The sequence below is a fragment of the Drosophila willistoni genome, assembly GCF_018902025.1.
Source record: "Drosophila willistoni isolate 14030-0811.24 chromosome 2L unlocalized genomic scaffold, UCI_dwil_1.1 Seg196, whole genome shotgun sequence".
NCBI classification, from domain to species: Eukaryota; Metazoa; Arthropoda; class Insecta; order Diptera; family Drosophilidae; genus Drosophila; species Drosophila willistoni.
Window position 1 is genome coordinate 8,106,711 of NW_025814048.1, and position 21,523 is coordinate 8,128,233.

Consider the following 21,523-nt stretch of genomic DNA (forward strand, 5'->3'; position numbering starts at 1 on the left):
CCTTGTTTCGGGTGTTTTATTTGGTTATTTGCTTCGTTAGCCAACTTATAAAAATTTACATTGATAAACATAAACATTTTGTTGATAGAGATTCCCTTAACGCGCTCTCAGGGTTCCTTTTTTTTTTGGTTTTTTTTTATCTAGTTTCTAGGTGGCATTTTTGTGCATTTTTAACAAGTTAAGCGTCAAGTGTTTGGCTTTAAATTGGCTGCCACATACAGAGGGACCCAAGAGTAGCAATCATTGTTTCTTCCCCCTTATATTGGATGCTCAAAATTTATTATTCAAATTTCTCTAGATGATTTTGGGACAAATATTAACCAACAAAAAAAAAAAAAACGACGAAAAATACATTACAGCAAACAGAGAAAAGACAGAAATTCAACTTAAGTTTTTTTTTTTTTTTGTTTTAATTCACTCAAAACTACATAAATTTAACTTTACACAGCTCACGTGCCCCAGGGCCGACAGCGACAACGACGCGACGTCAGTGTTTAATTTCCAATAGATACAATTGTATCTACAAACATACATAGTCACTTGGTCACTGGTCGCTGGAGATACTTTTAGTTCACCTCGTTTAATTTAATCAAAAGACCAGCGTGTGACTTGACGAATCTTTAGTCGATCGCTCGAGCGCAACGGCAACGGTTCAGCTTGACTTCGGGACTTTAGTTTAATTTTGTGTTTTTATTTTGGGTGAATGCACCACAAGATGTTCGTTAATCACTGCAACTACATCAGGTCACTAGTAGGGCTAGTTGTATTACTAAGTTTATGCCATTGGAGCACTGCCAAATTGCGTGAGTATTGGTTACTTTGAAATCAATCACAATGACCCATTCTAGGGTCGTCAACCCAAAAATAAACTACAAAAAAATTGATAAAAATTTGAAATTGAAAAAGAAGTGAGAATCTGGCGACGACTTTGGGTTTACCCTTTCCATTTCAAGAAGATTTCATCTTTTATAATCAGCTCAAGAGCAAGTCTGTTTATTATATTAAACTAAATCTTAGCAGCAAGAAAACATGTCTCGCTTGATTGGTGTTCAATAATATACCCTTACCTTTAGCTATTAGTGTAGAGTATAGAAAAAAAGCACAACAATTGCAGCTGACGTGCATATTAATCGAGAGACATAGAAGGTTGTCGGCAAAACAACAACAACAAAACCCCAAAACCCCCCAACTCTCACCTTATAGACCAAGAATTGCAAACAACTCGCAGTGTTGGCGGCGGCGGCGGCGACACTGAAGATGTCACGTTTCTTGGCCAAGGTCATTTGGCACCACTTGTTAGCCATATTGATAGACCTAGTTCACTTCCCCCTTTGATTTTGTGACTCACAGCGTCCAGCATAACACCCTGTGCCCGGGATGATCCGCAATTGGAACGCTGCATAATCAATGCAGTGTATCAATTGAGACCTTTGCTCACACATGGAAATCTAGGAGAAGGCTATAGGACACCACCATTGGAGCCACTTGAATTGGATAACATTGATCTTGGACGGAATAGCCAATTTCAGGCATCGTTTACCCAACTTGAGGCTAGGGGTGGCAGTAATTTTATAATCGATCGTTTGATGTAAGTTTAACAACTAAAATTATCATTGGATAAACTCTAAGTTATTATTTTTATTAAGCAGAGCTAAACCTGAGGATATATCCTATGATCTGTGGCTAACTTTGCCGAGGATTGACTTTAAGGGCAAATACTTTATGCGTCTCAATTTGTTGTTATTGGACATCAAGGGTAATGGCAATATGCGTGGCTCATGCGGTAAGAGAAAAATCCTTCTGTCCAGAATATACATATAATCGCTTTAACCTTTTGAACCATCCCTTCAAGACAATGCCAAGGCGGCAGTTAAGATGCGTGGCACACGTTATCTAAGACATGGACAGGAATATGTAAAATTCACCAAGATGTCTATGCGAATACAGTTCAAGGACTTTAAGCTAGATCTGGAGAATCTCTTCAATGGCGATGCCCTTTTGGGTGAGGTGGGCAACACGCTGATCAACAACAATCAGGATCTCTATCTGAATGAGATCATACCGGGCCTGGAGCGAGGGCTGTCCAAGAAGTTCTTGGATGTAGCTAATGAAATCTTAGCCACTGCCACATTTGATGAAATGTTTCCACCTGGTCGCACTGTAATCAATCCCATTGCTTTTCCCAAACCCAATCCCAATCCTGGTCCATCTATATTTGAGCCTTCGTTTTCTTCACGAAATCCTTCAGGTGGCATTTTGGATCAATTGCCGCCTAGAACGCCAAAGCGTCCGGTGTCAAACTCTCAGCCAACGGGTGGCATATTTGAGGATCTTCCTGGGGGCGGTATTATAGACCCCAGATTAAATTTAGGTAATTAGTTGATAACTCTTTCGAAATAAAGTTCTTGTTATGAAATGCTGCAATGGGTTGATCTAGATGTACAGTTGCTTCAGGAATCCTGACGTTAATTTGCCAAATACCTCTTAATGCCTTACTCCATCCACAGTCAGTACGAAGTCCTTTTTTTTCAGAAGCCTGACAAACTTTTTAATCCGCCACAAAGCTTGCACAGTTTTGCATATTAAGCGCAAACTTTCAGACTGTATAACGGCACCGGGGGGGACAGTTTAGCTACTCCCACACACACACACACACTCACGCACACGCACACCTTCTGCACCTGTTCTGTTCGTTGGGTCAGGGCACGTAGTTGCCCATTCTCCATCTCTCTCTCTCACTCTCTCGAGGTTTGTGATTAATCACCGGCAACGACAAAGATGAATTTACAGAGATTTTTCCCGGCGAAGTTTTTACTTTCGGTTTTACTCTCAGTTTTTCTTCTTTTTTCCTTTGTATATGTATATTCTTCCTTTGTTTGTGGGTGAGAGAGGTGGGCAGTTAATTGTGTTAGATGGATAAAAAGTGTTGCCTACTTTGGGGCTGGGGCTGCACTATGGGGCTGGGCCGGGCTGGCCTAATTAAATTCATGCGACACAGCTGTCAGAGCATTATCGACTTTTAGGCGCTTAATATTTCAAATGAAAATGTTTTTGATGTAAATGTCGTGCACACTTTTTGGGCGATTGATAATGGGCGGGCACGATGGGCACACAGTTCCTTTTTATTGCCATGGAAATATCCTTGCGAAAATTTCGACAAATAGACAGATCGACTACGAGGATTGAGGAATAGAAAGAAAGAAGGAATAGAAAGAGAGTATTGCTTAAAAGCAATGGAATTCTTATAATATCATAAATTAATTACTATATTTATATTTTTTTTTACTAACCTTTATTATCTAACTGTTCTTTTTCCTCTTCAGAGTCTTAGAAGAATTGAGAAGAACAAAAACAGTTGGGAACACTCAATTAAGATTTCTCGTTTTATCGGAAATAGAAAACTTATTTGGAAAGGACTAGGAGAAATTATTTTTAAGCTTTTCTTTCAGCCTTATTAATGACCCTGTAAAATATAAAGAAATCTGTTCTTTCCATAGTGCCTCAGAGCAAAAAAGGAAAAGGGCAAGTGTGCAGGTCAAAGGAAACCCGCCAAGGGTTTTCTTTTTCTTTTGGTGCTTTCTTTCCACTTGCAAAGTGTCGCCAGCATTAATTTCATTTATTAATTTTTAACTACGCCCGCGCAGCAAAAATAAAAGCAACTTTATGAAGAATGGATGAGAAGATGTTCCATCTCTAGGCCCAAAAATGAAAAGAAAAAACAAAAAACTCTGAAGGAGCCCTGCAAAAATCGTTTGCGTGGGACAATTTTGCTTTTCTTTTGTATAAAGAGAAGAAGCTCCTTTCTGCTGCTTCGTCCTTTTTGCACTCTCACCATCATGATTTTGTTGTTGTTGTTGTTAATTTTTTTAATTCTTTGCTTTTCACTTGAAAGGCGCTCGTGAAACGTGAAGAGATGCTCGCCATGGTCCGCTAATGTCCTTTCTTTTATCATTAAGTAGAAAACGTGGGCGGATTTTGGGGTTGGAAATGTGGGTGGAGTTTCTTATTTTTTTTTTTGTTCTGGTGGAATGGAGATTGAATGGACAGGTATTTTAGGGGCTATTAGAGAGTGGCGTAAGGAAAGGAAATGGACACGCTCTTCTTGTCTTTTGTCGGCTTAAAACTTGAAATGTGGCATCTTTTTTGCTCTTCCAGCCAAAAGCATTCGAAATTGAGTTTAAATAATTGATAAATTCCAGCAAAAATAATGAAAATAATCATATATCTTAAGGCATTGAAAATATATAATACTAGGAAGGATAAAATAAAAAGGAAATTAACTTTTTTTTCAATTCTATAAATATTAAACATTGTTAGTTACCCTGTACAACTGCTTAGACAAAAAACTTGTTAGGTATAAAGCGTAGAAAATTTGGTCCATCAAACCAGTGCCGGATTAAGTCAGCGCGGTTCCTGTAGCAATTCAAGAACCTAAACATAATTTTTCAGGGTCATAATGCAAATAAGAACCCGATTTTCCAGTGTTTAAGTTAGAACATGTATGAAAATCGGTCAATTTATGTTTAGAATTTAAAAAAAAAACATTTTCGGTTAATTCGTCTTTATTTTTCCCAGCCTGTAGTTTGGCCAATTTGTCATTTAAATTGTAGTTTAACATAAACACTTGGCATTAAACTCTTGAACATTTAAAGAAATAAATTTTGACACGATTCTTTAAAAATATTGACCAAACTATAGTTTTTAAGGTTTTAATGCAAATTTTATGATTTCATTCTAATACAAAAACTCATATATTAAACATTGGTCAAAAGTTGACAGAATTACACATTCACAAAGTTATGGTTATTTCAAAATTAAAATTGATATTTAAAGCATTAAAATGAGATATCACTTACAAAAATCGATTCAAATTTGGTAAATTTACAGATTCACAAAGTTAAGTTTCTTAGGATTTTTCAGAATTTTTCAATTTACCTATTTTATTTGAAACTACATACATATATATAATGGTAAATGAATGAACATTGAATACATTTTTCAGTGCTCCAAATTCTTTTAATAGATTTCTAATGCCTCGGGGCCTGTAGCATTTGCTAATCTAGCACCTGAACTAACTAAAAGGTAATCCAGTAGTAAGACTAAAGCGGAATTATATTAGAACTGAAAGAATAATGATCAAGAAATTAAATTTTCATCGTGTTTGAAATCTCTTTCTCTCTCTCTCTCTCTTATTTCTAATTTTTGGAGCGCTGCTGACAATCACAAGTGCAAGGGAATCCTGCATCCGTATACAGATCCACCATGGTGGGTGAGGCAAAACGCTGCTCCAATGCGGCGAATTCCCGATTATGATGGATGAATTTCAGACACAACTTGTCATTGAATGGACGTGGATTTTTTTCACCAAACTCTTTATATCTCTGGAATAGTTCTCGTATAATCTCATTGGGATATTTGAGATAGTTGGCGGGAATGGGATAAGGTGTGGGATTATCATTTCGACGTATTGAAGCCTCGTCCTGCATTAGAGAGGCTTTGGCATTATCATTCTCCCACATTCCCTTCTGGATTTGTCCGGTATGCATGTGATAGAAGACTCCCTCGCCATTCTTATAACCACGAGCAAAGTGTCCCTCGTAACGATTGCCATTAGCTTAATGAAATATTCCTATATCTTTCACATTTCTGACAATTTCCAAGTACTCACCATAGAATTGAACCCCCAAGCCATGCCTTAGATCCGATTCCCATTCGCCCACATAGATATCACCATTCGCATTCCATTGGATACCTATGCCATGTCGTTGACTTTTTTGCCAATTGCCAAAGTAAACACAACCATCGGCATATATCTGTTTGCCTTCGCCGCATTTCTCGCCATTATACCAACGACCAGCATAGATTAATTTTAATTCGGGTCCATGTTTTCTCAGCATAGAGCCACTACCATGACGTTTGTTTTGGAACCATTCACCCTCATAGACCAACTGACCGTTGGGTACCTTCTTATTGGCAAAGTCTTCGCTAGTTCGTTTCGGGGACGTCTTTATGCCCCAGCCATGCTGCTTGTTGGATAACCAATATCCTGAATATGTTCCACCGCCAGGATAATAGAACGTAGCTCGACGTCCTGAAGAGCAAACGCTTTTATTGGGATAAGCGAAACGCTCCCTGCAAGTTGCCATTATGTGACTCGAAATTTGTGTAGAAATTAATGTATGTATATAATTCAATATATAACTGGTATATATCTGTATGTATACTACTTATAGCAATGACAACTGAGATTTTAGAAAATCATAAACATATTTCAATTGCTGACTGCGTTAAAATTCAATGGATGCAATTTCTATTAAGTATTTCACAAAAAGCTTTGGTGGTTTTGATAACTAATAATAAAAGTAGTTACCCTGAATACAAAAATAATTTTAGTTGTGGTTAAAGTCAAACAAGTTGCTAATTTGTTGTTAGTTAAATATAAATATATGGAACTTAAGGTATATCTTTTTAGTGTCTCTTGTTATTTTATGTGTATTTTTAGAATTTAAGCGTTGTGTTGTGTTTAAAAAATGTGTAAAGTTCAGATACTTTTTCTATATTTTTTCTTCTTTTGACACCTCCCGACAGAAAGTAACTGTATTTGTATATACTTGTATATGTCCTATTTCACTGCGTGCTCCTAACTTTTTCCCATTCATCACCTTTTTCCAGAAATTTAATAATATTTAGAAATATTAGAAGTCACAAAAAGACTTCTGGATCACAAAAATAAACATTAAACGAGCTAAAACTAAATTTATCCAAATTTTACATCATCTAATATTTTGTATTTATTAAAGTTGTTCTCATAAATAAGTATAGAGCATTAAAACTAATAATACAATACTTGTTTAAACTGAAGCAACTAAGTTGAAGCGAGCGTTCATCTATTATCTATTTTATACATACATTAGATAAAATAGAAGTAGATCAAAATCCTTTAACATCAAACAAAAAAGAACAGTAAAACTTTGCGTAGCTTTGCCGTTTTGCATCTAAAATTTACTGAAAATATCTCAATTGACGAATAAGTATATACTTTCTTATGGAGTAATAATATAATTAGGTCAATAAAAAAAATTATTTTATCAAAAATGGTTCTACTTCAAGTTCTTTCAGTAAGATAGGACCATTTTTACTCTATCCAACCAAAAAAAAATAGTAAAAAGCGCCTCATTTACTTATTTATTAAAATTCAATATTATAAGAACTACAGCTGATGCGAAAAAAACGATGTGCTGAGTCGGCAACATTAGGAGAAGGACTCCATGCAATCGTTATGCTGTTGTGCTGTTAATAATAATGCCTAAAAGTATGCAAGCAAAAATTACACGAATTTGGGGTGAAAAAATGGTTATTAAAAATGGCATTAACAAAACAAAATCAAAATTCATTTGAATTCCTATTTATGTACCTGTAAAATTGCATTTTATTTGCAGTTTATGTTTCAAAAATCAAATTTTCTGAGCATTGTTAACATATTCCATTACATCTTCGGGTTTGGATCCGCCAATTAAATAGTCTTAATTTGGGTTTTAATTTATCTGTGTTTAATAAATTATTGATTACTAGAAAGATATTTAAAAGGAAACTTATTGTTACCCACTTACTTTTAAGGCAAATAATATGAAGAATTTGGAAATCAAAATCAAAAAAGTTTAACAGCTCATAATTTCAATTGCAAACCACTTTGTTAATAAGGAAAATAGAACTCGTTTGCATTTATGCAATGGGTTTAGTCAACTTTAAGCTTAAATTTTCAGTTGATTATGTTCTTTCAGCTCATATGTTTTCAGCCAAACTTAAACGAAATATTGTCAATGACATACTTGAAAAGTTATTTGGGGTTAGAATCCCAACAAAAATAATAATGATAATATGTTGACATAAAAGGTAAAGTTGAAGTGCGGACACCTGGGTTGATGTGGTTTGAATTGGGGTCTAAGGGTCAAGAGTCTCGGTGGCTGCTGATGTCACTTAAATTATATGCTTCTCATGCAAATTTCTGTCCCAGTTTAGACCACAGGGAGATGAAACTTGTCCAAGTGGTAAAACGAAATTAAATAAGGGCTAAAAGATATGTGGTTGATAATGAGATGGTCCAAGTGCTTTTTGATTGAATTGAAGCATATGCCGAATACATTTTGCAAAAATTTTTCAGAAATCTTTGAAAACACTCTATAATTTGCTGCTTGCTACCCTTTCCCAAAAAAAAATCCCTTGTGAGGGTAACAACCCTTTGGCTTTGTATGATTATCATTTGCATAAAGTGCAGCTGCCAAAAAAAATGTGTGGTGTCGTTTTTTATATCCTTTCATTACCCTTTTTTGCTGAGGGGTTACATAAGTTCTAGTAACAATCTTAATTAGGTGTAAGCAATTTTCATTTGGAAGGGTATAAGAGAGTTGGCATTCGGGTTTCGGATTTTTGTTTTAGATTTTGATTAACATTATGTGATCCTTATGCAAATGTAAAATGCATCCGGAACTGAAGGCTCGTGTGCCTAGCTCGTGGCAATCCTTTTATATGATAATTTTTAAGCGCATTGACACCAATTTCCAAAAAATTAGAATCCCGCTGTCTCTCTCTCTCTTTCTAGGACCTAGAGAACCAACTCTGTCTGAAGGACATTTTTCATTAATTATTCCTGTAGGTTGATTGGGAGCAAAAACAAACGCACACAATTAATAATTGAGTAGATATGTCGAAGATTGCTTAGGCAACTCAACGGTTTTTGGATACGATTTCTTTCGGTTTGGTTAATGTGGCCAAGTTGTAGGAAGTGAAGCGGAGGATTTTCTTTCTGCCCTCTGGCAAAATAATTGCAAGTGACAGGCGCTTTAATTTTTCTTCCTCTTTGGCAGCTTATTTTTAGATGAACTGAGTTCCAATTCGAATGGAGCAGAGAAGTTGGGCCTGGTTGCTATGTTTATGATAAACTTAATTCAGTGTAAATGAGTAACCTCCCCACCCCCATCCCCCAATTTCTTCTCCATCAAGCTGAGTAACCACAGGTTTTTTGGGGGGGAAAACTTCTGCTCTGCTTCTGCTTTGCTGTGTCTTGTTTTTCAAGAAAAACTTCAAATAAACAAATCATTGAAAGAAAATGCAAAAGAAAAACAACAAATAACAACAAAACAGTAAATGGTGGAAACTTTTTCTTTTGGCCTCTTTTCCGTTTTTTTTTTGCAGTTGAATGAAATGGAAAATTTTAATTGCTCTGTGTATGTGAAGCAGAAGAAGAAGAAGAAGAAGACGACTCAAGAAGAAAGATCTCTTTGACCGAGTTTTGATTGAAAACGAAACTGTACTTAAAACATATGAATATGTGTATCTAGGACGAAAAGGAGTGCAAAAAAAGTGTTACCCTGTCTTTCAATACTTGCTCCACCAAGTAATCGCCACCCGAGCTCCCCCCCTTCAGCCCCACTCTCTCTTTTTCAACCCTAATGAAATTTAAATTATTGCAAAGCGCACACAAGCGCAAATGAGGACAGAATGCGACACGCACATACATGAAAGACGCAAATTTCATTGCCGTTTTCTCATTAAGCTGATGTCAGATGATGAAAAAAACCCATCCTGTAAAAGAGCGAGACAGAGAGAGAGAGAGAGAACTGGAGCTAAAGCTGCTGGAGCTAGAACCGAGCGGCACACACGGGTGCCATAAATTATTCGTGTGCCAACCCTTGGAAAAAAAAAACGGAAAGCAGCGTGCAAAGAAACCCAAGATGATGGGAAAGAGCAAAACAAAAAATTATGAGGAGAAAGCAGGTTACAGAACGGGGGAGGGTGTGGAGGGGAGGCGGAGATGTAAGCAGACGTCGCGGTAGCATTTGTTACAAATTAAGTGATGGGGGTTGCCATTTGCCATGTCTACTTCCCCCTCATTATGAAGCAAAAGCTGGCAACCATAGAACTTTTTTTTTTTTAAGTTGCATTAAAATCGATAATAAAAAACGAAAACAAAATCATATACCCTCTCCTCGTTAGCTATGATTAGCTATAAAATCGAAACGTTTTTTATACTTATATCCTTGAAAGGGTTGCTCCTAATTATTAGGGTGGGTTTTGCCCCCATCTTGTCCATAGGCTGGACAATTTTCAGTGGCCTTTGTTTTAACCCTTTTTTCTGGCTCAACCCTTTTGCCCACATTTTCGAGTGGACAGAGGAAACCAAGCCAACAGCCAATGAACTGCCACCAGATGACCCTAACCCTTTCACTTCCTCTTCCCTTTTTTTTGGGGGGTAGTGACGAATGTTTTGCACTCCTCCAATTGGAGGAACGCTCTCTTGTATGCGTCACTTAAATCACAAATAAAATAATGCTGAATTTTTCCTTATTTTTCACATTTTTCCCATTTTTTTTTTGTGGTGGTGTGGTTGGTGGTGGTAGAAAAGAAAAAAAAACTTTGATTTCATTTGATTTGCATGCGGCAAAGTTTCTTCAACTGGAAAGCACAACACACCAAGTAAAAAAAAGAAAACGAAGAAATCAAATTAACAGTCCAGTGATTATTGTCAAAAGAGGAAGCCTCCACAGAGAAAACAAGTGCTCCCATTCTACTCCAGCAATACGAGAAAAATAAAAATTAGAAAAGGGCATAATTTTAATGAACTTTCTTATTTTTTTTTGTGTGGAGAGCCTCCTCCACTTGGACCAAACGACCCACAGTTTCTAGTACGGAATCCCGAGCAGCTGTCGAAAGGACTTACAAGTTTCATACTCCTCTTTCTCCTCCTCCTCTCCACATCCTTCTTCTTTTGCTGCCCACTTCAGCCTCAGCTTTGATGCGAGTTGTTTTCAAAAGGACTTTGGGCAAACAACACAAAAAAACAAAAACGAAAAAGATGGAAAACTTCTTGAATGTTGATCTTCTCCAAAAAAAGAAGAAAAGAAAGAGGAGGAGGAGGAGGTGGACAATGTTGAGACAGAGACTCGCTAGCTACCTGCATTAATCACTTCCACTCAATCGATGATGCTCCGTTAGCCGCGTGCCTTCCCCGATTTATTTCCATTTTGGTTTTGCAACTGTAAAACGAAACATACACATCTCAAATTGCGACGGCTGCAAGCCATGGGCAGGTGAGCCCAGCCAAACTGATTCAATAGATCTTTACGCAATTCTCCAAGCCTGCAATTGCGAGGGATGCAAAGGACTCTGTGCCACATGCCTCATTGCCCGCCAAGTGTCGCTGCAAATGAAGTGCCAAAACAAGACAAAACCAAGCAAAATGCAACTACGCGAAGTGTATGTAAGGACTTGAAACTGAGCCAAGGAGATGACATCGAAAATGACAAAGGAATTGAGTGAGAGGAAGGATAAGGAAGATGTATATCGAAAATAGGGACAGCTGGTCCATCTAATGATAATCTCCATTTACACACAATTAGGTCAAGGACTCCAAACAATTATCCATAAAACATAAATTAGAATACTACAATGCGTAGTAATCTAATGCACATATGTATATTACGAAAAACTGTTAAAATTCTTTTAAAATAATGTTGAAATAGAAATATTTTATGCAATTGCAGCACATAATTATTAACCATAATGAGTATATCGACTGAAAACTCGCAAAATGAGGCCAATTTTAATGATTTTATATAGGTCATATATATTTAAATCTATTTAAGTTGTCCGCCAACAATGTCTAAATAAATCTAAAAAAACAGGAGTATAATGCACCTTATGCGCCTTATTTGTAATTTATCAGTTTTCCTTAGCCCACTAAGTTTCATTTGACATGGAAAAAAAGCTTACATTGTGTTTGAAAATCAAAAGACATAGTCATCTGAAAAGTTAGAAACAAAGAAAGTCTTTATCTATTAATAAGAGAAACATATGTGAAAGATTTTTTCATTTAATTTTAAAAATTTTTTTAAATTTGGTCGCTTGACACATCAGCGAAATTCAAAATGAACAAGCGGGATATTTCACCCCTTAAAGTATGCAATAAACTTGACTAGTATTCATTGTATTTATCAAATTTATAACTTTTGGACTGATTTTTAACTTAACTTAAAACTATGTATGTCTACAAACAAAACTTGACTTGAGGATTGTTTTTTCTACAATAAATTCCAAAATAATGTGGGGTTCTTATATTCACCAGTTAGATTCTATATAACTATTTATGGAATCGCGATATTAAGTCCTTCTCATAACTCCTAAGGAGTTAGCAGTTTGGATAACTGGTCAAAAATTTTGACTACTTTTACTCATTATCTGGAAGCTAGCATTCGACCATTGCATTATGAATTCGTTAATTTTCGTGGTACAAAACTAAATCCTAAGTTGTTCTGAAAGTACTTTTCCCTTTTATATGCACTTAGTTTTGTGGGCTTCACCTCAAACATTACTTAAATAATTTCAACCTAAACCCATTTGAAATTTCCTGCAATAACAAAAGAGATAACCGGCTAAGTGAAATGATTGATTGGGTTTTGGTAGAGAATAGTTGCATCAGTTGTCCCTTTGGATTTGAGAATCTTGCCTAATATTTTACGCTCATTTAGGGTATTAAAGCAGCAAAAAAAAAGCAACAAGCCTGTTGAGAACAAAACGTAGCGTAATTTCTGCAAAATCCCGCTCCTTTGCTTGCACAATAAACATTTTCTCCTTTTCTCCCGGAAAATGGAAAACAAAAACCAAACGCCCGCTTGACATTTGGCTGCTAAGTAAACAACAAAAATAGTAAAAAAAAAAGGAAGAAATCCTGATGCAGGAGCAGGTCAGGTCAATCAAAAGGTTGCACATCTTTTGGTCTTTGGTCTGGTGTTGCCTTTCATTAGAGGCATAAATAAATTCTTGAATTGAAACTGAAATTGTGTCATTTCATTGCCAAAAAAGACGAGGGCGTAGGCACACACACACGCACACACACACACACCTGGATTCACTGCTTTTCAAGGAGTTTCTTTTCGTCCTTTTGTGTATACTTTGGGCTGCCTCTTAACTGTCATTTTTAATTGTTTGCCTGGCGCACAATGAGTTTAACGGTTATCAGCTGAACAGAGAAACACAGAGAGAGAAGAGGATGGGGAAGGGGAAAAATAATTTATCGAAAATTCATTCGTATATTTTTTGCTTTCATTCTTTTTTTTGGGATTTTTTATGGCCATCTGAACTCTTGACGTGGCCAGTTCCTCCTCCATTAAGCTTACTTTTAAGTGCCATTCCATCGTCTCCATCTCGTCTTCCTCCTTTTCTTTTTCTTCCTTTTTTTTGGAGCTTGCACTTGAAATTTTTGCCTGTGCACAGCAATTTCTTTCTCTCTTTCACTTTGGTTTCCCAATCTTAATTTTTGTTTTTTCTTTTTGCTTTCCTCTTTTTCGTTTTGTTTGGGGTTGAAAATAATTCATTTATGCAAATGAGGGGTGTTTAAAATTAAGCAAAGAGCACGTAGGCTGAAAGTAGCAACAACAATCGCCTTCGAGTCGGCCATAATGAAGAAGGAGGTGAGATAGAAAGACAACGATAAAAAGGGCGAGAGAGAAAGAGAGAGAGAGAGAGAGGGAGATACACAAGGGCAGCCAGGGCATTGGAAAATGATAAAAACAAAAGGCTTCCCAACCCTCTAGAGGTCTTCAAATTTCCACCTACCAACTACCCACTCCAGGAAGCTTCTCTTCTCATCTCTTGTCCTTATGGGTATAAGTTACAATTTCTGAGAAATTTAAGGGCCAACGCCAAAAAGTAGGCTAAAAATGTTTGCCACTAAAAACTAAATTGTTTAGTTCTCTTAAAGCTTAGTTTCAATTTGTTGGATGGAGTTTGGGTTTGGGTTGATTCTTGGTTTCTTGGGTCTTGTTTGTTTTTGCTACACGCGCATAAATAAATCTCATTTGCCACAACTGTCTGAGAGGGGGGAGGGGTGGCGGAGATGGGAGTCTGACCATCAAAGTTTGACCAATGGAAATTTGTTGATTTTTCTGTTTGGCGTTGAAGTTTTACTGAAGATAAATGGCAATGGTATTAATTAAGTTGTTAATTCACCATTAGGCATACGAGGCGTCCGACGCACGTAAAGTACACACACACACACAGAGAGAGAGAGAGAGAGAGAGGGAGGAGAGAGTGAGGGGAGGGTGTTTCCCCACATGTGTGTAGCAGCACTGACAGCACTTGACAAAATTATGTGCCCAGAGGCAAAACATTTAACCTTTCAACAATGTTGGATACACCAGCCGATTTGACTTGAATAACATTTACCATATTATATGCAAAGTCAACCGCAACACACAGCACGCGTCACACACACACACACACACGCACACACATGTGGGTGTATATGTGCGTTGCAGATTAGCATAAAAAAAGGAAAAAACCACATACCAAATGCATTACAAATCACTTTTCCCCTGCTTGACACACTTTGCCTTCACCCTCAAAAAAAAAAGGATTCGCACGACCAAACACACACACACATATGTGGAGAGTTGTCCCCCCTCTCGCCATCACACATGTGAAACTGAATTTCGCCCTTTTTTCGTTGCCTTTTACCGCTAATAGAGCGTAATAAATGTCATGTTTTGCCTCGGATCAAACGGAGGCACTTCCTTTTTTTAGTCCTTTGTATGGCCACAGCTTCTGTGCTGTGTCTTTCAACGACTTCACACACATGTGTGTTGTGTGCGTGTGAGGACAACCGGAACCCTTCCCTTTGAAAAACGAATGTAAAGGGGCGAAAGTGAGCTGTTTATTTGCCGATAGGCAAGGCACTTTATCCGAGATTTCCAAATCGATGACTGATAAGCACAAGTTAACCCACAGGCGATTTATATATTGTTTTATAGCAATTCTTTGCCAATTTTTGCCATATGCTTAGTGAACAAGATTCTTTTAACATATCTATGTATAAGAAATTAAATCTTACATTTGGAAAAGTAAGGGTTAGTAACGTAATGAATACTTATCAGTGTTAACCGTGTTAACTTCGGAACTTTTTTTGATACTGTTTTCTGTTCTATAGACGTTAAAGTGAAGAAACATTTTAACGAAAGAATCCAATTTTGACTACAAAACCCAGCTGGAGTAGCTCGGCCATATATCATGACATTTTATTGTAAATTTGTATGACAACTTTTGGCGAATCATAAATTTCCCTTCCAAAACCGAGATTATATTTACGAAATACATAAAATTTTGATATTCAAGAACGATTTTCTCTCCAAAATATGCCAGTTTCTCCTCAATGGGCGTTTCTTACACCAAAATTATGAGCTAGTTCTGCTACTTATGATAGATATATAATATAGATATCCGATTTTGATCAAATTATCCAGAACTGTAGATTATTCAGTGCTTAAGTTTCTTTGCGAATATAATCGCATAAGAAGCAACAAATTTTTCCTGATAAATATTATTGATTCGATGAGTTATGAGGAGCTATGTATATGAAATTGTCATCCGATCTTGATGAAATTTGGCTTATCCATTAGTATGATTATTTAACAAACAAGTATTAATTTTTATAAAAATCGCGTAAACAATAACGAAGTTAGTGGTATGATTTACCCGCTTTATGTCAATTTGTTGGGTAAATAAAAACAAAAATAAAAAACAGTTTGTTCTTATTTTCTTTACCGATATAAAATCAACAATTAATAACGAAGTTATTGATAAAACTGTTTTCCTACATAGGAATTTCACATTAACCCGATCTTAACGTTACCTTTCATATAGTTATTTGAACGCCTATTAAATTGACAAATAGTAATTTGTATGACAAAAGATTAGAAAATAACGAGGTTATTGATAAAAATCATTGTAAGTGACTTAGTCGTTTCCTCAGGAACTATGTGATATGTATGATGGTACATATGAGACAATCACTGCAGTAAATAAAAACCCACATACAAAATTTCACCATTAGCATCTAGGATGAGCGTAAGTTGATTCAGACGTCCAAGTCTCGGACGCCCATGGCTATATCAACTCGTATCGTCGTGCTGATCAAGAATAGATATGCTTTATATGCTCGGAAATGTTAGCTTCTAAGCGATGCATCCTTCTGTCCAAAATGAATATCAACATACATGTTATAGATATAATCTTTATTAATTCTCATGGTATTAAAATAACCTTTCCTGATTTTCTTTTTAAACTTTTTATAATAAAATCTCAATGTTTTTAATGTCAAATATCACAAAAAATAACTTTTAGCAAAACTTAGCTAATTTCCAAACCAATTTTCCAATTTGAGTTGGCGGAATACCAAATGTTCTCTAAATGATATGTAATTATGAAATTTTTTTTAATGCATTTCAATTACAATTACACTCTCCTTGTCTACTGACAAGTGGATCATGAGGAGATGCAGGAGGACAAGGAGAGTAAAATGGTGGGTGAAAGCGTCAAGCAAATAAACAAATAAACAGAAAAAACATCATCATATTATGAACTATAAAATATTCATATGCATTTGGAACCTGTGTGTGTGTGTGTGTGTTTGTTTGTATCCAGAAAATACATTAACCAAAAATTCAGAAGAAAGAGCACAAGAAGGTCTCTTCTCGTTGACATGTCCTGGCACTCATCTAATTGCATTAGCAGGAAACACACAAATATTGCTCTAATATGCAATTTCTTCTTACTAGGCATACCTTTACCCCAACTGTCGTCTCTCGCTCCTTGGCGTATTTGGCTGTCATTTCAAATTTTATGACATTTTTATTTGTCCTGTTCGTGTGTATGTCAACGCCGGGCCCACCTATGTTTCTCTCTTTCTTTCACCCCCTGGGGGTCACTTTTTTTTTTGGTTTGTGAAAAAAACATGTTGATTTTATTTTTATTATTTAGGCTTTTAAGTTTTTATAACTGTCATAATTGATGTAATTGTTTTCGTTAGTTTGCAGGTGAAAGTAAAAGTGAAAGCATTTCAGTGTCCTTGCATAAACAGATACTTATGGGTTCCAAGAGAAAGTTTTTTACTACTTTGATTTGCAAAAAGAAATATCAATAATTGCAATCATCAGCAACTCATCACAGATTTTCAATCAATTTATTTCCAATAGCAAACGCAACTGTACCACAACTCATTACAAGCAGATCAAAAGAGTTGCCAAGGATATGACAGAAAGCCAGCAAAGAGGAGGAGAGGAGAGGAGCAGACAGTAACAGACAGGAAACCTTGTCTAGGAGGGGGCGGGGAGGGGGCCAACAAAATTGCAAACTTAATAACAAACGCCTTGACAAAGAAAGTGCCCAAAGGGAGGGGTGGCAAATGGGAGATGAAGGGCTCAGAGCGAGAGAGAGAGAGAAAGCTACGTAATGAAAACGAGGCAAATGCAAATGAACAAAAGGCAACATACATATACCACATATACACACACACACACACACACATACACTCTGTTAGAGACAGAGAGAGCATCTCGTCATCTCGTCATCGAGCATCCTTTGCAGAAAAATCAAAGCAGTAAATGAGAAAAAATTCTTACAAAAAAAAAAAATAAAGGAAAAGCCGGTAAGGAAAAGAAACTCAAGCCAAAGCCAAAGCTAAGGAAACGCATTGAGTAAGTAAAAAAAAAGAAGAAGACGAAAAAAAAGAAAGAAAAAAAAAAATAAATTAAAATATCGATCAACAGTCGACGAAGGTAACGAACTTCCATATAAACTCCCACAACCCCTTTGGCTTCGACTTTGGGGATGTCCCCGTTCCCGTTTTCTCTCTCTCCATCTCTCTCTCTCTGTCTCTCTGTCTCGTTCTCTTGAAAATTAAAAGCATCTTTGATGAGGAAATTGAACTGGCATGTAATGTAAGAAAACATTATCCCGGGTGCTTGCATCCACCACACGCTTAATTTTGTCTACCCACTGAATGCCACCCACACACCACCTCATCACCCTTCCACCCAAACCCAAACCCACTCCCCACCCCTCCCCAGAGGGCCTATATCCTTTGCTGCTGCTGCTTCTACACTTTTCCTCATTTCTCTTAATTTCATTCACCCTTTGCAAATGAGCTGGCTGCGTGGGCATAAGAAAAATAAAAAACCCGAAATTTTTTACATTATCCCCTCCTCATGGATGGGGGGGCCAATGCGACGTCAACGTCGACGTTAGCAGCGCTGCTGACGTCTGCGCCGGCGCTATTCAAATTTTCTACTTTTGCTTTACACGCGCGATTTTCCTTGTTTTCGCTTTTACATTTTTTAATAGCTAAAGAATTTTTTTTCGTTTTCTTTTTTTTGTTTTCGAAGGGTGGCACATTTTTTATTTTCTCCCCCCCAGCACCGCAGCACCCCACCCGCGCCTAAAAAGACGACAATGACAACCCTGCCAAGCCACTTTCCAACTGTTTCCTCTGTCTGACTCTGAGTCGGTGTATATGTCTCTGTGTGTGTGTGTGTGTGTGCGGGTTTGGCACTTAAAACGTTTTCCAGAACAAAAACTTGCTCCGCCGATGATGTCCTTTACCCCATCCCACCCCACCCCACCGCATCCCATCCCGCCGTCGTCCACCATCCGCACTTGCGGGTATTAAACTTAATGTTGATAGTGTAATTTTATATTTAAGAGAACAGCAAAAAAGCGTTAGGGTTGCTGTGAGGGGGTAACATTTTTTTTCTGTGTGTGTCCTCTCTGTTTTGGCTAGTCGAAGCGCAGCTGCCGAAAACTTCTTTTAGTTTTTTGCTTTCCTTTTTTTTTGTTGTTTGGGTCTGGCAAAGCCAAACGCTCAACGGGTTCTAATTGAAGTCAAGTTGCTGGTAAGAAGGGATAGAGGGAGAGAGAGAGACAGCGAGACAGAGAAAGAATGAACGAATTTAGCGTGGGAACAAGTTCTCTAAAACAATTTATATTGATCTGGTTATGGATCTGGAATGAGTATGGCAATAAATTAAAGTTTCGGTAATTAAAATAATTTTGTTGCAATTTCCATACATAAATATTCCATTTTTGTGTTTCACAGATCTTGTTTTAGCATATTAAGGATCCTAAGAATATGGGACGATCAAAAATTTTGGTTCTACAAATATTTCCATACAAATGTTTCGATATAAAATATTATATAAGAATTTTCAACTCTTCAAGGGGAAAGGCATATGTCACTTAATGCAGGGTCTTAAATGATTTTCACTTGGTGATTATCGAGTTATCAATTTATATATAGTATATATACACACGTGTTCAAGTAACAAGAGGATCTACATACATACTGCACGCCACTTGAATACGACACCTCTAAAGTCGATTTTCTATAGTTAATTTCTGTTAAGCCAAGCCAACTATGAATATAATTTTTGTTTTCTTAAAAAGTTTTGTTTTATTATAGTAAATTGACGAAAATTTCAAAGTTATTCAAAAGTTGTAAATATACAAAAATCAGTATAAACCAATAAGTAACAAAATTTGGAGTCTTAAATGTGCACCACTTGAATAGGACACTTTAACTTAAAATTGTTTAAGGCTATTTCAAATCCCAAATTTCATATCCTCGTCAAATAAAAATATTACTAAAAGTAAAAATGATTAGCATGGTTTTAAACAAACGAAGAATTTGTTAATAGTGTTATGAGCATTTCTAAAGCAAGGATACAGGGTGTCCTATTCAAGTGGCGGGTAGTGTATGTTCATGAAATGGGGCACTTTGCCCCTTAAAGTATGCATTAGGCTGAAAAAGCATTAATTGTTTTTACCAAAATATATAACGTTTCGATTTCCATGTAACTAAAAAATTGTCTATAAGTTTGCTTCGAGTATTATTTTATATTCACAAAACATTTCAAAAATTCCTTATATATTTTGAAAAACAAATTCTTAGAGTGATTATTGCATACTTTAGGGAGCAAAGTTCTGTCATTTCAAGTTGTTTGAAGAGTTGAATACTTCACAAAGAGAACCAAAAACATTTGAAACACTGTAACTTAATCAGCTTCTAATCTTATGTTCTTCCTTATCAATCTATATGTTGGCCTCTTTTTACTGTCACTTTTTCGTTAGATTGAGTTTTAAATCACAAATATCCCAAAGAAGCTTTCACTTTAAAAATTAAACCTATATTTTTAAATACTTTTACTATTTTACTATTGTACATTTCTATAAATAAATCTACAATCATCAATATAAAACAGTTTTTCTTGGAAACAATTTTTAAAAACTTAAATTTTTTTGGGGTTTTTTACATATGTTCCTTTAGGTAAAAATAAGGGTTTTAGTGCACGAAAACTTCTTAAATTTTTAATTCGAATTTCGTGTAAGTAGCTTCGACAATTTTAACTAATCTCAAACATATTAGTTAGTTGCTTTTAGCCGCTTTTACAATTGTACGTAGTTCTTTTATTCCGACCATACAAGAATTTCTTTGGATTTCCTTTTTGCCCCTTTTACCAAGTACTGTCTAAAATTAGATATTATTAGACATTTAAGAATGAATGTATTTGCAAAACTTTAACACAAAATTCGTGTAACGCAATTCAAAGTTCCGCCATTTGGCGAATTCTCCTCCTCCCCCTCTTGCTTTCAACTCTTGCTCTTGGCTAATTTGAAGCATCTCCCCAGCCGCGTCCTCCCTGGCGCTGATGTTGCTGCTTAGCCCTTCCTGACGATGCTTAAATAGAAATTACTTCATCGATTTTTTTTTTCCTTCTCTTCAGAGATTTTTCGTTTTCCAGGACTTGTCTCAAATAGGCCGCTGGCAATGAGCAGAGCAAACCTAAAAGAAAGAAAGAAAAAAATGGGCCTGACGCGAACTTCCGTCGTCGCCCACAAAAGATAGAAGCAAAAAAGGAGAAAGAAAAAAAACTTCTGCCACACGCAGCTTTTTTTTTATTTTTTGCTTTTCCTTTTTTTTAATTTTTTTAAGGGTAGCTCTTAACAGTTTTTTTTCTCCCCCTTCCCTTCTTGCGCATCCTTTCGTATCCTTGCTTGGCTGCTTAAATGAAAAGTCGCCGTCAATTACAAGGCTGCCACGCGTCGTCGCAGAGCGAAAAGGAAAAAAAACCAAATGAAATTAGAGAAAAAAGCATAAAAACTTGCAGAAAAAATGCAGCAAAAAATGTCACCAAAAGTCAGCAAACACGAAGGACCAAGGATGCTTAATCAAAATCCTGTGTAAGCAAATTTGCCACGCAAATGAGCCACGCCGAAGGGCCACGAAAAAAAAGGTAGACACTTGAAAATGGGAAAGAAACACCGAGAGAAGGGATAAAGGACGACGTGTCTGGCAATTTCAGTTCATCATTAGATAGTTTTAAACGAATGAATCCTTTTGTCCTTTGGCTCTTTTGTCTTCCTTTCAGTTATGGGAAATGTTTTGTAACTCTTTTACAATAAAAGAAAGATCTCAATTTGTTAGCCAAGATAAGTCAGGTTCTAAAAATGGATGAAAACTTTCCACTATTGGGATTTTTTGGTTGTTGTTGTTGGATTGAAGCTCTTACACGCTTTTTGTTTCTGGCCCACCTGCTGTGCACGTGTGTTTGACCTGTCAATATGTTATTTGGCTCACGGAAGTAACCTGATTTCTTAGACAAAAGTAAATCGGCCAACAACAAAAAGGTAACCGGAGGGG

General features: G+C 36.5%; 2 protein-coding genes across 2 annotated transcripts; one reads left to right on the forward strand and one right to left on the reverse strand.

Moving 5' to 3' along the window:
- Nucleotides 1–637: 637 nt before the first annotated feature.
- Nucleotides 638–2,416, forward strand: LOC6639909 (protein takeout). Its single transcript, XM_023174837.2, has 4 exons — nucleotides 638–803; nucleotides 1,351–1,588; nucleotides 1,650–1,783; nucleotides 1,853–2,416. The coding sequence occupies exons 1-4, from the start codon at nucleotides 704–706 to the stop codon at nucleotides 2,377–2,379; spliced, it is 999 nt and encodes a 332-aa protein (XP_023030605.1). The 5' UTR covers nucleotides 638–703; the 3' UTR covers nucleotides 2,380–2,416.
- A 2,578-nt stretch (nucleotides 2,417–4,994) lies between these two features.
- On the reverse strand, nucleotides 4,995–6,225 carry LOC6639908 (MORN repeat-containing protein 3). Its single transcript, XM_002063026.3, has 2 exons — nucleotides 5,669–6,225; nucleotides 4,995–5,614 (listed from the first exon to the last, which is right to left on the reverse strand). The coding sequence occupies exons 1-2, from the start codon at nucleotides 6,144–6,146 to the stop codon at nucleotides 5,196–5,198; spliced, it is 897 nt and encodes a 298-aa protein (XP_002063062.1). The 5' UTR covers nucleotides 6,147–6,225; the 3' UTR covers nucleotides 4,995–5,195.
- Between the last annotated feature and the right edge of the window lie 15,298 nt (nucleotides 6,226–21,523).